The sequence below is a fragment of the Pteropus medius genome, unplaced genomic scaffold (assembly GCF_902729225.1).
Source record: "Pteropus medius unplaced genomic scaffold, Ma_sr-lr_union100, whole genome shotgun sequence".
Lineage (NCBI taxonomy): Eukaryota > Metazoa > Chordata > Mammalia > Chiroptera > Pteropodidae > Pteropus > Pteropus medius.
The window spans coordinates 4253979-4270562 of record NW_024340692.1 but is presented as its reverse complement, the minus strand read 5'-3'; the positions used below and the strand labels follow the sequence as shown (position 1 = coordinate 4270562).

The 16584-nt window shown below is 32.8% G+C and overlaps 1 protein-coding gene across 9 annotated transcripts in view; it reads left to right on the top strand.

The window, feature by feature from the left end:
• Positions 1-16584, top strand: part of CCDC171 (coiled-coil domain containing 171) — a 265767-nt gene that overhangs the window by 135236 nt on the left and 113947 nt on the right. For all 9 annotated transcript variants that reach the window (XM_039873836.1, XM_039873897.1, XM_039874057.1 and 6 more), the window contains one exon: positions 3189-3374. In XM_039873836.1, coding sequence (XP_039729770.1) covers positions 3189-3374 — 186 coding nt within the window. The remainder of the gene's footprint in view (positions 1-3188; positions 3375-16584) is intronic.

Here is a 16584-nt window from a genome sequence, read left to right as displayed (position 1 = left end):
TTGCTGGAAGGTGATAGAATCCTCTTGTAAGGGCTTTGGTTAAAAGCTAACTGGCCTGCAGCAAAAGCTAAGAATATGTTACAGGAAATGTTTAGTGTGAAATACTTCCACTGAAGTACAGATATAAGAATAGGATTAATTGAAGTAATAATTGAGGGAATGGTGTATGTAATTTTTGTATTTTGACATATAAGGTATAAGTGACAGAGTGATGATTTCTAACATTTAATGACATATTGACCATATATCAGGCACTGACGCTAAGCACTTTAGGGTGTTGATTCATTTTGTCCTTTCATATCAATAATAGTTCAATACTATTGTTATATTTCTACAGATGAGAACTATGGAACACAGAGCAGCTAAGTAACTGGCCAAAAGTTACAGTTAGTGAGTGGAAATGATAGAATTTGAATCTGGGTAATCAGGTTCTAAAACTCATACTTTTAACCACCTTACTGTAGTGGTTAATGTTCATACCTAGCTGTGTTAATAAAGGATATTTTCCTCTAAAAAAAATTGAGAGTGTGCCGGCAATGATTCATCTTTCACTGATTTCAAGCAAAGTATGTAGGAGGAAGATAAAATAGCTTGATAAGGTTGGTCTAAAATGTAATGTAAAAGGAAACATCCAGCTTGCCAAAAGCTATTCAGTACTTTCCTTACTACTGATGCCTTTAACGACTAACCCCCAGGATCTTATTTTGGTTTATTAGCCCCTTACAACTGCTTTCAGATCCCATCTCTTTCTTACTTTACATTGCTATACCTGTTTGATTCTATTTGCTTGCAAAAGAGTGAACATAATTGAGAGAGTCTCTGGGAAGGATAGAGAATAGACAAGAGAGAGGCTAGAATTAGCTAAGTATTTAGGTAAAGGAGGAATTCTGGAGGAGTGGGAAGAAGTCCTGCAAAATGTCAGGGATCTTGATTTATAGAGGTCAAGTAGATTGCATAGAACAGAATGGTCTGATAGCAAGGAGTGATGATTTAAAACAACATAACAAATAAAAGATAGAAGTACAGAAATATTTGTTCACAAGACCCAGAAGAGTGCTGTTTCTCTTAGGGAATAGAGAGAGATTAAGAAGTTTAAATGGAGCTGGAGTGCCAAGGGGAGGCTGTTATAGTTGATGTTTTGAAAGTGAAGGCTTTATTTGTAATGGGACATCGTAGAGAGTGAGGCAGCTGTTAAGAGAAAGTAAAAAGATGTGTTCCCTAAAATCTAAACACTGTACAAGTTCAATGATGTGTTGTTAGATACTGGTTGACTACTATCTAGTTGACTCTCAGTAAATGAGGCAACTTTTGTATGTACCTTGTGATCATTCTCATTACTTTGTATTAACTTAGGTTAATCATTAGGAAATCTATTTTTATGCTATACTGTTGCCTTTTGAAATTTAATCAGTATTGAGGAATGCATTACCTACACCTTTGAAAAGGCAAATGATAGTAAAAGACATTTTCTTCCAGGAGGTAGCAGGCCAGGTACCTGGTACCAAAGTAAAACAGTACTTATATATTATAATATAGAAAGACCCATGTAATAAATTTATCCTCAGACTTAGCTTTGGCAAAAGTTTTTCTCTCTGCTTGAACCACATGCTTGCTATTGTTGGCCTAAGAGGAAACTATAACTAAGCACATTTCTATTTTTGTCTCATTTGTCAGAAAACTCAGAGGTAAAGTCCACATTAAATTGTAATAATTTACACATTTCGGATACCTAGAATCAATGGGATGTTTTCCTACTCCCCCTCAACTAGATTTTTTAAAAAAATCACTTTAAAAAAGAATCAGTTTGCTTTATATTAGTGGTTAATTATATTAATCCACATCCAATTCTTTTCAACAAAGGAAAGTTATCACTCTTACATAGATAAAAGTATACACTTACTATGATTAAGTGACCTCTGTGGTTTTCTTTAGTTTTTTTTCCTCAGGTTACCTTTTGGGAAACCTTCCTGTTCTTTGTACTTCAAGATCAAGATGTCAGTTGTTGTTTGTTGTAACTAATTTTCATTTGTTTAAATGTTTTGAACAGGAGATAATATAAGTGTATTCTGCTCTGGATTCCATACCCCTGAAGGAATGGCCCTCGTCTTAGAACTGTCGTTAGTTATTCCAGAGCAGAGTGCTTTGCTCTCCAAAGCAGTCATCATATCATAAAAACCATGTTGTTTATTATGGTGCAGAGTTTCATTGGCTCAAATATCTATTGAGCTTCTATTGAGTGCCAGCCACTCTTCTGTGTATTGTTGAGGAAAGTGGATGTGGTCTCTGCCCAGTAGAGTTAACGTCCTTAAAGTGTGTGGTTGGTGGCAGGGTGTGGACAGGCAATAAAAAAAGTGGACAACTATATGAGATGGATGGAGATAATGATAATGACAATGAAGAAAGTAAAATAAGATGGTATGATAATGTGAGCTGTGGTGGGATTCAGGAGGTATGGTCTGGCAAGGACTCTCCAGGAGGCGACATATGACTGGGGCGACCTGGAGGATAACACACCGAACACAGACTTTTAGTTAATAGAAGCACAGGAACTTGTTAAAGGCTTTAATTCTCACAATCATAATCTTTATAAAATGTGCTTGTGTATCAAGATTTAAACTGAGCATTGTGGATCTATTTAGAACTTGAAATAAGTTTCCCAAGGTTTTATTTATTTTTATTTATTTCCCCCCTCTCTAATTCCTCCTGCCCCGGCCACTTCCACCCCTGACCTATGGATGTTGTCCTCTCCCCTTAAGAACTGGATCTCTGAAGGCGGGGCATCTCCTTCCACACACTGGCAGCGATCACCTGGGGCCTTCCCCACCCCGCACTGCATTGGGAGTTGGGTGGTGGGGCCTGGGGCACCCGGGGCTCCACATGGGGCATGAACCCAGGACTTTCTGCGTGTAAAGCAGACATGCTAACTGCTACACTATGGAGCCAACCCCCAAGATTTTATTTGACTAAATATAACTTTGGAAGTATGGCTTTTGTGCTTTAAAAACTAGAGTAATGTTTTTGTTTATTTTTTAATCTTGACATGAAATTAAGAAAAACAAACTATTTTTTTGTCATCTATCAGACATTTACGGACATTTGTATTATACTCTTTATGTTAGCAAATACAGTTCTGAAGATCAAATGATACAAAATGCAATTAGCTGATAATTGAATTTTTCCCCCTTCAGAAATTGATCACCCATGAGAAGTTTGAAAGTGCATGTGAAGAACTGAATAATGCATTACTTCGGGAACAGCAGGCACAAATGCTATTGAATGAACAGGCACAACAATTACAGGAGTTGAACTATAGACTTGAATTGCATTCCAGTGAGGAAGCTGACAAAAACCAAACTCTCGGAGAAGCTGTTAAGGTAGGAAAACAGTCCTTGCATAATGGTTTGTTTCCTCTGGGTGTGGGTCCTTGAGGGAATCATGTGTATCTTCTGCATAGGGAACTGATCTCGAGACATGAAATTTTTATTCTTTAAGAGCTTATAAGGATGGAATGAAACATGGTTCCGGGACCCAGTTCCAAGTGTGATTCACATGTATTGAAAATGTAAAAGTAGGCTTTTCTTGTTAGTTGAAAACAAAGTGGAGATTTTTTTCAGTAATAATTTTCTTCTTTGTTTCATTTATCTTTCTTGTTTCTTGCTCTCTTTAGTTTTCTTTTTTTTTTTTTTACTTGTTTTGTGCCCTCTGGACCTCGAAACTCCACATATCTTTTGGATTTTGAAAGGTTTTCGATATGGGTCTTTCTGATTCTTATATAACTAGGTGTTTGGGGATGAAAGAAGTTTGGTTAAGAAGAGCTGTTCTAATGTGGGAAAGGTATTCAGAAGAGAAAAGAGAAGTTACAATAAAATAGCTGTCACTTAGAAAATTTCATTGGTGGAATTTAGACTGGTATCTTTTGTAAATTTTGGCTCTAAAATATAATACGATTCTAGTTTATGATTATAATACTTGTGGAGTTTTCACTAGGGAGGTTATACATATTGGAATGGAACGACTAATGCTAGGAAAAACAAAATGATATAATATAGCTTTTATATTGGATATCATACTTAATAACAGTAAGCAACTCAGAGTTAGTATACAATTCATTATACAAATAATAATACTTATTCTAGTGGCTAATAACTAATGCTAACACTACCCATGAAGTAGTTAATGTTAATTGAGAGCTTCCTATTTGCCAGGCACTATGCTAAATACTTTATAAACAGTTATCTCATATAAACCTGACACAAACTGTGGGATTATTCTCAATTTGTAAATGAGAAAACAGATACAAAGAGGTTACATAACTTGCACAAGCAGTAGTAAGTGATAAACCAAGAGAGTCAGATTTCACATCTGCCTTCCTAATCACCACATTATATATATTATTGATTGACATCATACATATGCCAGGCTCTATGCTGAATCTCTACATTAATTATTTTATATCATTCTTAAATAACCTCTCTGAAGTAGGTACTATTAGTGTTCCATTGTGTTTTTGATAAAATTGAGAGCGTTGAATGGACTTGCTCAAGGTCTCCTGGTCTATAAATATTGAAACTGGGATTTAATTTTTAGAAAAACTTATTAAAATTGATTAACATAATTTCTTACTTCTGTAGACTTAGATTCATTTCAGTTTCTCTTTTTTTTTCTGTTTTGCTATTATTAAGTATTTCTACGATTAGTAACCCTGTAGCTAAATCTTTATTTACATATCTTGATTATTTCTTCAAGATAAATTCCTGGATGAGAATTACTAGGTCAAAAGCCTTATATATTTTAAAGTGTAACTATTATCACTTGGTCTACGGCAAATTTTTACCAGTTACATTCTTTCCTAAAATGTATGAGAATTTCACTTTTTGGCCAATCTGGCTATTACTATTTCAAAATTTTTTGCCATTTTGATCAGTACGTCATTGTTACTCTTTGTATTGTTTTGATTACTAGTCAAGTGGAACATTTTTATAAGTAAATTGGTCATTGAAGAACATTTTTATACTTTATGTTCTATTAATAGGTAATGTAATTAACCACGCTTTGAAAATGCATATAACTGTGTCATGTTGGAGTCTTTTCTCTTTGCAGTAGCTTGAAATTTGTGTTTAGTTATAGTATCTTTCAGCAGATAAAAAGCTGTTTGTATTAATTTCTTTAAAATGCCAGTAGCTTAAATATTGTTGTCAGGAGTGAAGAACTGTTTAATTACTATCTCTTAATTAGAACTAGCAGGTGGTAATGTGAAAGTGCTCTCTTGTGGGAGGCAGCATGATTCAGTAGAAAAAGCACTGGCCTCGGAACAAGTATTTCTGAATTCAAATCCCAGTTCTGTCACTTGGGCAAGTAACTTAACCTTTCAGATCTTCAGTTTCCTCTTCTGTAAAATTAGGGATAATGATACTTAAGTTACAGAATTTTTATGAGAATTAATTAAGATACTGTTTGAAAAGCATCTATATGTTTGGTATTTTATTTTTCGATAATATTTAAATCATTTGTTAACGTGTCCTGTGTATAATCTCTTAAAAAAAAAATAAGGTGTATCGCTTCTTTTTCTTTAAAACAAAAATAAGATCATGAATAGAAGATATGGAAAATACAGGAGAGAAAAGTTACTCATAACTTATCTTTTGAAAACAACTAGTGTTAACATTTGGGGTTTGTTTTTAATCATTTTTTTATATGTAATAGTTTTTATGAATTATGCTTTAGACTTGATGCTCAGAATGGCCTTTCTTTACAATACAACTAGATTTGGATAAGACACTTCTCATATAACAGTGGTGCATTAAATAGTAAAGGAACTCTCACAGAATGAAAATATAACAAACAACAACACAAACTCCAATGAGTGGAAATCAAAGTTAGCACTATGAACAGATGCTGAGTTTACCCTGCAGGCAAATAACAAATCCAGTGCTGGAAGTAGACTAAGCTTTGGGCTCCACCAGCAGATCAGGCCTTGAACCTGAGATGCCCACCTTAAGGAATTGCTTAATACCTTAATGGGATAATCTCAGATCAGTAGTGTCTAGACAGAAGCTAATGTAAAATTTTCTCTGGAAGAAAGCTTGCCTAATTTAGTTCCTTCAAGAGCCCCCACAGACTAACATCAACTGAGTAACTGGCACATGAATAAATAGACATATATATTAATCTTATATTCATCCACATTGCTAAACTCTCTTATTTCAAATTATGCTTTATCTGTACTTCACAGGGTTTTCTAATTAAACCATCACATTATTGAGTTTTCCCTCTCCTTTTCAAACCGTAATCATCTTTTCTTAATTCCTTACTATACTGGCTAGGATACGCTGTTGAGTAGAAGTGGAAACGGTAAGCATTCTCATCTTGTTCTCACTCTTAAAGAGAATCTAACATTTCTCCATTAAGAAGGAATTTTGCTATAGGTTTTCAGTTTATAGTCCTTTTTGAGTTAAGGGAGTTATCTTCCTAGATTATGCATTATTTTAAAAAAGTCATGAATGAATGTTGGATATTTTTCAAATACATTTTATGCATCTATTGAGATAATTGTATGATTTTTTCTTATTTTGTTAGTATGTTTAATTATTATCAGGGATTGGCAAACTGTGACCACAACCTGTATTTGTATGGCCTATGATCTAAGAATGGTTTTTACGTGTTGAAAGGACCATAAAAAAAAGTTTAAAAATGACCTAAAGAAGAATATGTGACAGAGACTTCATGTGGCACACAGAGTATTTCCTATCTAAAATTTGCTGACCCGTGCATTACATTATTCAGTATACTAATGTTAAGGCAGGCTTACATTCCTGAAGTAAACCCCATTTAGTTGTGATACTTTTAAAAAATACATTACTACACTCAGGTTGTTAATTTTTCACTTAAGATTTTAAAATTTATGTTCCTAGTCATGATTGTCTTGTAATTTATGTCTCTCATGCTATCATTGTCAGGTTTTGGTTACCAAAGTTTTGTTAACGTGAAAGGACTTCTCTAAATACATGGAGTGGAAACTAGGTAAAATATCACAAATGCGTTGTGGGGTATTCAGCCAACCTTAAAAGGAAGTGAGAAAAATGCTCAGATACTAGAAATAAAGAGGATATTCAAAACCAAATGCTGAGAGGAACTGAAGTCTAAATAGCTCACGGGTGTGCAAACCTATCTGGAGGCTGGAGTTGATAATTGTAACATTAGGAAAATCTAGGCCTCAACCCCTGTGGACTAGAGAAGAGCTACCTGTGTGAAGCTGGGAGGCAGGAAGGGCTGCCCAATTGTGAAATGGGGCCTAGAACATCCCTGCCTTTCACATACAGGGGAATTAGATGTCTGTTGTGGACGTTGGGTAGGAAAAAATTGGAACCCCAGGCCTGTGCCACACGTGAAAGGAGAGTTTTAGATTATGCTGCCTCTATGTCCAAGGTCTGTTGAGCTGAGAAATTATCTTCAAAATCGTCTGACCCTTGTAGAACCAGTATGACCTTGTAGAAGGAAACTTGAAAATATTCAGTAGGGATGTTTCAGAGAACACACAAAAGACTTTAATGGGAAATTCAATATTACAAACCATGGAAAGAAATGAATTGCATAGCAAATGAGAAAATTTGCACCTCAGGTGGGAGGAATACTACTCCAATTGTTGAAAGATACTTTAAAAATTACTTTAAAATAAGTGTTTTTAAGAGTTCTAAGAAATAAGATATGAGTAGAAATTATAAGACAATAAATGAAAATATTATCATTGAAATTAAAAACTCAGTGAATGGTTTGAATATTGGGTAGGAATTCTCTACAGAGGGACAAAGTGATGGATAATAGGAAGTTAATTGAAAAGAAAAAGAATGAGATTTATTAATAAAAGAATGAAAGTAGGATAAAATAGAATGAAAATGTTTAATAAACTTTCAGAAAGAGAATCAGGGCGAGGCAATATTTTGAGCAAGAATGACTAAAAATTTTATAGATTTAAAGAAAGAGTAATTTCTTAAATTAAAGAAATCCCTCGTACCATGAGCAGGATAAATAACGAATAAGCACCTAGAAACATAGTAAAGAGACTATAGAATGACAAAGACAAAGATAAAATATTAAAATCTGTGGGCTTAGGAAAGACAGGGTCTTTCTAAGTCAGTGAAAGGAACATACTTTGAAGGCAGAAACTGTAGTTAGTTAGCTATAGCACACCTCTATTATTGGAAACTACAGTCAAATGAATATAGAATATGTTAGTGTGGGAAAAAATAGAACAAGTTAAAGAATTGTTTTTTTTATCTTTTTTTCCCCATTCCCCTAAATCATTCTTGAGATATTTTATATTATTGTCCTGGTCCATAATATCATTAGTATTACTAGACCTCTGAGACACTTTTGTTAGGCAACATTTTTTTTTTTTATTTTCTATGGTGTACAGTATTTCATAAGACAACAAAAGCTCTATATCCAATGTATTTTATTTTTTTTCTTGAATTCAAGTAAACTTAGACTTAAGTTTAGTAACTATTTATGCTAACCATTTTATCTTGGATCCTGCCTTACATATTTTTATGCTTAATAGACTTCAGATTCTGTTTGTTAGTAGACACTCCATGTTAATAGAGTAGGTGAAAGAATGATTAAAACAGTTGCTTTAATGAGGTTGTCAACCTCTGAGCAATATACTTGTGGGAGCTAATACCAAAATTTGTACCTTAAAATGGGTTGCTGCTGTAACCAATACCTGAAGTCTGAGGCAGTGTCTTAGAGGTCAGTTTGTGGTGAGGATACATATCAGAGGTAGAAGGATGGAAATCCATGTTAAGCTGTGCAAAAATATTTGATAAAACTGTTCTCATGATAATTTAGGACTGCTGATACTATAGTTGTTGGGGAAGTGGTTGGAAAGAATTGATGAGAGTATATATATGTGTTGGCTTTGACACTTTGCTTTGAATAAGGTATTACAAGAAAGGGATGAAGTCAGGAAAGAATTACTTAGCTTGTGAATATATATAAAAGGGAGGAGAGAGAGATCCTAGAAATCTGGGGCCTAGAAGGAGTCCATTAAGTCTCAGTCTCATAGTAAAGAGCAAATTAGGGGTATAGCTTTCTTATTATATCTTAGTTATCTTAGGTGACCTCATGGTAACCACCATTACATGCCATGACTGCGTGTACACATGGGTATATAGAAATAGGGAAACCAGTAGTGAGGGTAATCTCCAAGAAAGAATCTTGTTATATTTATTGCACATGGCACTGACTAGAAGCAAGGAGATTAAAAGCCTCCCAACTTTTTGAGACGATTGTGTTGCCCAAGAAATCACCAGTCTGGACTAAAACAGCCTATGTTCTTTAAACCTTATACCAGCCTTAAATGATCTAATTATCATTTTAATTGATGCATAGCACTCTATACTGTAAATGACATTGTTTGTTTAGTTATTTATCTGCTGATGGGCATTAGGTTTGTGTCACTTTTTAAAATATTTTAGATTAGAGTAAGGGGAAACTGAATGACTTTGCTTATATGAAAAGAGACTTTAATTTTGCTCTCTCTCTCTAGTAAGTTTGACATTAAGAATGAATCATTTAGGTTTAGAATAAAGGTATAGTTATACTTGTTTCTTATTTCTCCTGGGAAAAATTGGATGTCTATAAAATTCTGATAGCTCTCAGTAACATCTGAAACATACTTGGTGTGTTGATTATAGAAAATTTAAAAATATTTTAGTAAAGCAAAGAATCTTTCTGTAAAATTTAAAAAATCACCACATGATTTATCTTTCTTAAAAAGTAACTTCTGATCATCTAATTAATACATTTGAACTTTTACTGTATAGAAAGTATAATACTTGGCTTTGTGGAGAATATATTGAATTTAATTGAAAAGAATAACCTACATTTTAGCAGTCGATGAAATTTTTGATATAACAAAGGATAAGGGCTTCCAAAAATATTACAGAATCTTAAATTATCTGAATTGTCACAATTTTGTAATTTTGTTCATGAAAAATCATAGACATTCATTGAGAGAGAATGGCTTATGGAAAAAAATAAAAGATTTATTTACAGCAAGTTTGCCAAATAGTTTGTATTATTTTGATCCAGCTCTTAGTCACATGCTCTTTTTCATCATTGTTTTCTGTCATCTGCTTACTTCTGTTTTGTCTTCTATCCCATTAAGCTGTAGCAGCCTCACAGGATCTCAAACACTTATGCCTCCTCGTAGCTCCCTGTATCATTCCTCACCTTCTTGCAGCTACTTTGGCTTTTTCTTGCTTATGTCTCAATTTTAATAGTAAATGAATTCTGTGCTTTATTATTTTCTACTTTCAAAACTTAATTACACTTACATTGTGGATGGGAAAGAAGCAGCAAGAAAAAAAGGAGTATTTTTCAAATTTCAAATGGAATAATTTGTAAAGGTTTTTTGGTGTTGTAGTAATAGTCTCAAAGGTCACATTTTATGAATATATACCTTCTTTTTATTTAAAAAATGTCCTAACCTTTATACTATTAATAAAATTATTTGCCATACTCTGAAGGTATAGAATGCGAACAGTCATTTATTTAATAATTTTGAATATATAGTCATATTTTCTCAAGTAAACTTTTCAGCAAAAGAGCCCCCAAATTCATTTACTTTAAAAAATTTAAACATTTTTTAGTTGATAAAACCCGATTATTATAATAATTAAAATCTATCACATAACCCATTTCCATATCGTAGGATTATTAACGTCATTACTTAATTTGTCTTATCATTTTTACTTTAATCCCATATATTTTTTATCTTCCTAATGACTAATACCATTGAGACCTGTAATGTAGTCAATTATATTTCAAGGTCAGAGAAAAGAGAATGAAGAAACCAACAGCTCTCAGATCCTTTTTTTTTTAAATTACAGTTTAACAGAGAAGATTCAAGCCAGAGCTAAAGATTATTAAAAAGGTGTTATTCCCATTTTTGGTAGACTGAACAACAGAAAAATATATAATAAAATAAAAAAACTTTTCTGTTTAAACCTTTTATGACATAGTTTTCCTTTTTCAAAGTGTATATGTCCTCATATAATTTAAAAATACTTTTTCCATGTTTAAAGTTGTCTTCAATGAGTGGTAATTCGAGATTAGAGTTATCATGTTTCTTAACAGTATTAATATTTGATTCGACCATATTTTAAATACTACTTAAAATATTTTGAGTCATACAGTTCAATTTTGTGTAAATTTTTAAATAAATATTACCTTATTTTTTTAATTAAGTGTACAGTAAGAAAAAATTTAAAAACCAAATAAAACAAAAAAAGTGTATGTAATCTCATCATCACCCATATATGAGCATTATTAATATTTTGGCAAATAAAACTGGAAGTATATATAGTTTTACATCCTATTTTTGGAGTAGAGTGGCATTATTTACATTTATATCATAGCATCTATAAGACTGTACGTATACAAAAGTGGAAACAGAGAGACCAGAGGTTAACAGTATAATCTAGACTAAAGATGATGGTGGCTTAAAACAGGGTGGTACAAGACAAGAATGGCGAGATTTTGGATATATTTGCATTTTGAAGGTAGAACTTAAGGAATTTCTAATGGATTAGATGTGAAATGTGAAAGAGATGAATCAAAGATGGTCCTCAGCAAACGAGTGATTGAGATTTACATTTATTGAGTATTTAAAAAACCTTATTTTAATGAGTTATATAATACTCCATCTGTTGAAGGTACTGAAATGTATATAACTATTTTCCTGTTGTTGGAGATTCAGATTGTGTTCATTTTTCACTATTAAGATGAGCATCTTATAATTAACTCTTTGTATAGCTGTTCTCAGGATAGAGCTCAAGAGCTCAAGAAGCAGATTTATTGGTTCGAAATACAGAAACTTGAAAGTGGTTGTGTGTGCTTTTCTAAAGCCATGAATTTTTTTTGGATTGGTGTTTACCTCTGGTGTGTACATCTGAAAGGGTGTGTGTAAGAGCACCTGCCCAGCCAGCCCAGCCAGCCCCGTTCTCACCAGCATTTGATATCATTAGGCATTGTCATTAAAAAACCAATAACAGCCAATAAAAACCAAGAACATTTGCCAGATAAGGAAAGGTATGTTGTTTTGTTTTGCATTGAGCATAAAAAGGAACAATGAATTTTCCCCTACTTAGGTGTTTTGTATTCAAATAATTTTTTTGTAAAATTAATTTGCTATTTGTAGTGTAATTTTAGAAAAGAGGGAGCACTAACATTTCTCAGCATACACTTTGGTTAGACATATTGTAAGGCACTTCATATAATTTTATTTAACAGTTACAACATTTTAAGAGTTAGGTACTAATTGCTTACAGTGCAGATTAAGAAACAAAAATAATTACAAAGAACTTGACAGTATACAGGATCAAGATGCTTTACATAAAATGTGAATACATTTTTAAAATATGCTTGAAAGGCTTTTCTTTGAGTCCTTAATAGTTTTAAATAGTGTTATTGTTGAAAAATTGTAATCGTAATATATCACAGCAGGAAAATTTTATATTTTATATTTAAGAAAAATAAAATGCTTCACATCTATTTAAAGGGAAAGTTGCTAAGTACTATATGTTTTCTTTGTGTATTCTATAACAATATTTTCATGACAGTAAAAAATTATTTGCCTTTTAACAAAATCATTAGGTTTTAGAACAGATATTATTGCTTCTAGACTTGAAAATATGCATATTTCTATAACCTGTCATATGTTGCCCATTTTGAGAAAACACAATAGAAATGAATCTGATTTTCCCCTATCAAGCCACTTAATCATATTCTGAATTAATGAAGCTACATGGTAGAGAAAATTCTTTTCTGAGCTTTAAAAAAGAAATTGTACAACTTATTATCAAAATTTTTATTTTATTAAATAAAAAAGACATTGACTTTCCAGTTTTCAATCGTACTTATATGTATATAGCAGGACCTTGACTAATGTCATTTTGTTCAACATTTCGTTATGTTGATGAGGTGCCGTAGGAACTTAACTGTTATTTATATCAATTAGCCTATGGTAAAATTTGTTTCATTATATGTCATTTCGCTTAAAGTCGCAGAACCTATGAATGATGTTAAGTAAAGACTTACTATATACACAGATATACATATATATGGACATAATTTGTTATATATGTACATACACATAGTACATAATTATACAACTTATATAAATTACATATATTTAATTTATGTTTACATATGATATAATTTATATATAATTATATGCAATTATCTATTTCTACTTATATGTTAATTTATATGTAAATATATAAACTATACAGGTATGTATATCTGAATTTATGTATGTATGTATATTGTGTTGTTTACTGTCAGAAATCTATTTTATGACATGTTTTGGGTGTGGTCTTTGTCATTTGCATGTTCAGTCTTCTATTGGCTCTTTGTCCTTAGGTCGCTTCCAACAGTTAGTGGTATGCTGCCCCCAGGTGGTGACAAGTACTTTCAGTCACATGAATTTATGGCCTGAATTGATAAAGCCTGTGCTTTAGCTAAGGTCTAGATTAGAATTGAGAATTTCACAGGATTTTCTTTTTCTTTTTTGGTAATTAATAAAAATATTTCATTAAAGTAGCCAAACAGAGCAAAATTCATGTAGGAAATTGGCTGACTTCTATTTTCTAAACTCTTTTAAGAAACAAATATCTGTGTACAATTTAATATCTTTCTTACTAACCTTTTACTGTAGTCAGTCCTTGACTCATCATTGTACTTAGATGAGAATGGCCCCCTCTAATATACTTTGACAGCCTCTAGTGGTTAAATCGTTGCCTGAATTCCAGCATGGCTCACAGTATTATTAATAGATAGCCATTATCTACATGGCTTTGAGACTTTAGGCCAGTCTACTGTTAAAATGTTTTCTTTCTTCTTGGGTTCTCAGACTTGGATGCTGGTAACCATTTACTATACCTGCTTTTCTCCTGCTTTGTCTCTCTCAAGTCTTCTTTCATATTATCTGGGAGCAGAAAATAAAGAGAATCACTCCAGCTTTTCTTCTTCCTCCATCTGTGACTGAATCTCCGATGAGAATACTTTTCCAGTTCACACTATTAGAAATAGAACCTACCAATTTGCTCCATTTGCAGAAATCAGATTGCTATAGCCTCCTGCTTTAAGAACACAAATCACATAATTGGTAACTGAAAATATAGACAAGGAGTAGATGAGACCAGGTAATGGGTAAATCAGTTGTCCTAACATTAGTTCAGAGAATGTTTCTTTGATGATAGAGGCAGAGTAGGAATGTGGCTGTCACACTTGTGGATTCTCATGAGGATCTTGAATCATGCTAATAATGTAACCATTATGGATTAGATGATTTATATCTATAATCCTCATTACCTGGAAAGATAACATACGATAATACATAAATGTAAATTATGAATATATAATGAATTAAGGATCAGAGTTATTAATAAATTTGCCCAAAGTCACATATTTCTAGATTTTAGAGTCAGAATTTGAACTTTGGATCTGCCTAACTTCATAGCCCACTTTATTTCCAATACAGAAATTTTTTTTCGGAGTTTGGGGCATTTTATTTTCTCTCTAGGAGAGACTAAAAAAAATGGTTAAAATAGAAATGGAAATTGGAATAATTCTATAAGTGTCTCAATCTGAATCTTTCTAGCTTTCAAATTCTTTTCTTCAAGTGAATATGTGTAATTTAGACTACTTGAAGTTAAGCTCAGACTTGCTGGCGGGAGAGTACCAAAATGAGGTAGATGCTAAGCCTTGGGAGAATTGATATTTTTACTCTGTGAAACAATACTTGATAGATGCATCACAATTCAATCTCATTTCCTCCTGTTTTTTATTTTTCCTTTTCTTTCTTTCTAGAACACCTCATAGTCTGTGAGAAGGTGAATATCCTGGCTTGATCTTCTACGGTGTTTACATTTTCTCTTATATTTTCTGTCTTCTTGCTTTAGATTCTGGTAAAGTCTGTAAGTTTCTCTTAATTTTTCTGTTTAAATATTTTATATTGATACTCATTTTTAATTTCTAATTGCTTTTAATTCGCTGGTTCTCTTTTTATAATATCCTTTTAAAAAATAGTTTCCATATCTTCTTAATTTTTTTTTTTAATTGTGGGTTTAACAGACAATAAACAATTATTTAAGTTCTTTTTCTTGCTTCTGAGGTCTTTGTATTTTTTCTGTTTCCATTGATCACTTTCTTTCATGTTGGAGGCTGTGGAAGATCGTATTTCCAAAAATGGCCACAACAGTATTTCTAGTCCTGCAAATGCTTCCAGAACCTTGCCATTTCCATATCAAGAGGTGGAATCTGTTCCCTCTTTGTGACTGCCCCCTATAAATAGAATAAGGAGGAAATGACACTGCATGAATAAGGAGGAAATGACACTGCATGACTTTTAGTACCAGTCATAAAAGGTAACGTGGCTTCTGGTTTTTGTTCTGTGGCACAGCTACTCACACCCAGCTGCCAGTTTCTCCCCTAGAGAACTTATCCAATTCTTGTTTGGTTTTAGAATAGATTTTTTTTTTTTTTTTTTTTTTGCAGGTAAAGGTCTGTTTACCTGAGTTCTACATGGTTGGGGAAAGGGCACATGGGTGTGGTTGGTCATTCTGATTTCAGTCTTTCAGATAATTTCTGTCTTTTGCACTTTGACTTGCTCCTGCCTTGTTTTGTACCTTGCGTTTTCATGTCTTGAGTCTCTTCTCAATTGTTAAGCACCACTCCTATTTTCTGTACATGTCTCCCATGTGTGCTCTAGAAGGCTGAAGCTTCCTCTGCTGCACTCCATTTGCCATCTGTTTCTGCCTTTCATATATATATATATTTTGAAATCTTTTTTCTATTGAGGGCACCTCTCTCTTTATTTTTGTTGTTTGTTGATACTTTTACCTAAAATGGAGTAATGACAGAGAAGTGAAGTATCATTTTGAACTGGACTTCGTGACTTCTTGAGTCAGTTGCCTGGCTCTATATTTTTATAGAAATCTTTCATTTTATTCAAGTTTGAAAATGTACTTCATATACATTTAGAGCTATGATATATCTCCTTATAATCACTGAAAGTTTACATGTATCTGGTATAATCAGCTCCTTCTTATTTGTAATTTCGTGTATGTGTGTTTTTAATCTGATTAAGCCAATTGGGTGCCCTAAGTTTTGTTCCTTTTAGATAGAATAGGCCACTTAAGTTCAAAGATCTTGTGATTCTTGAATCGCTTGTTTTTTGTAGCTGAATAAGCTTTTTCTGCTTCTAGGCTATTCTAACTTTGTGCCTGAACAATTAGTGTTAGAATGCCTCATACCTCATTTGCTCTCCTCTGGGCCAGAATGAGGGTAAAGGATTAATTTTGTCATTTCTTATAATCCATTTAAAAAAAAATCTGAGGTGAGGACCTTTCTTTTTTAGAAGTCTTCAATAGTGCTGCATCACAACAGAGTAAATATTAAAGGCTATAGGAATAGAGAGCAATAAAATATGAATTAATATTATACTTTGTAAGATTAATATTTCTGACAAAGGGTGGGAGATCAGTTTGTGTAATGCAATAAGTTATGATTTCAATTTTTTTA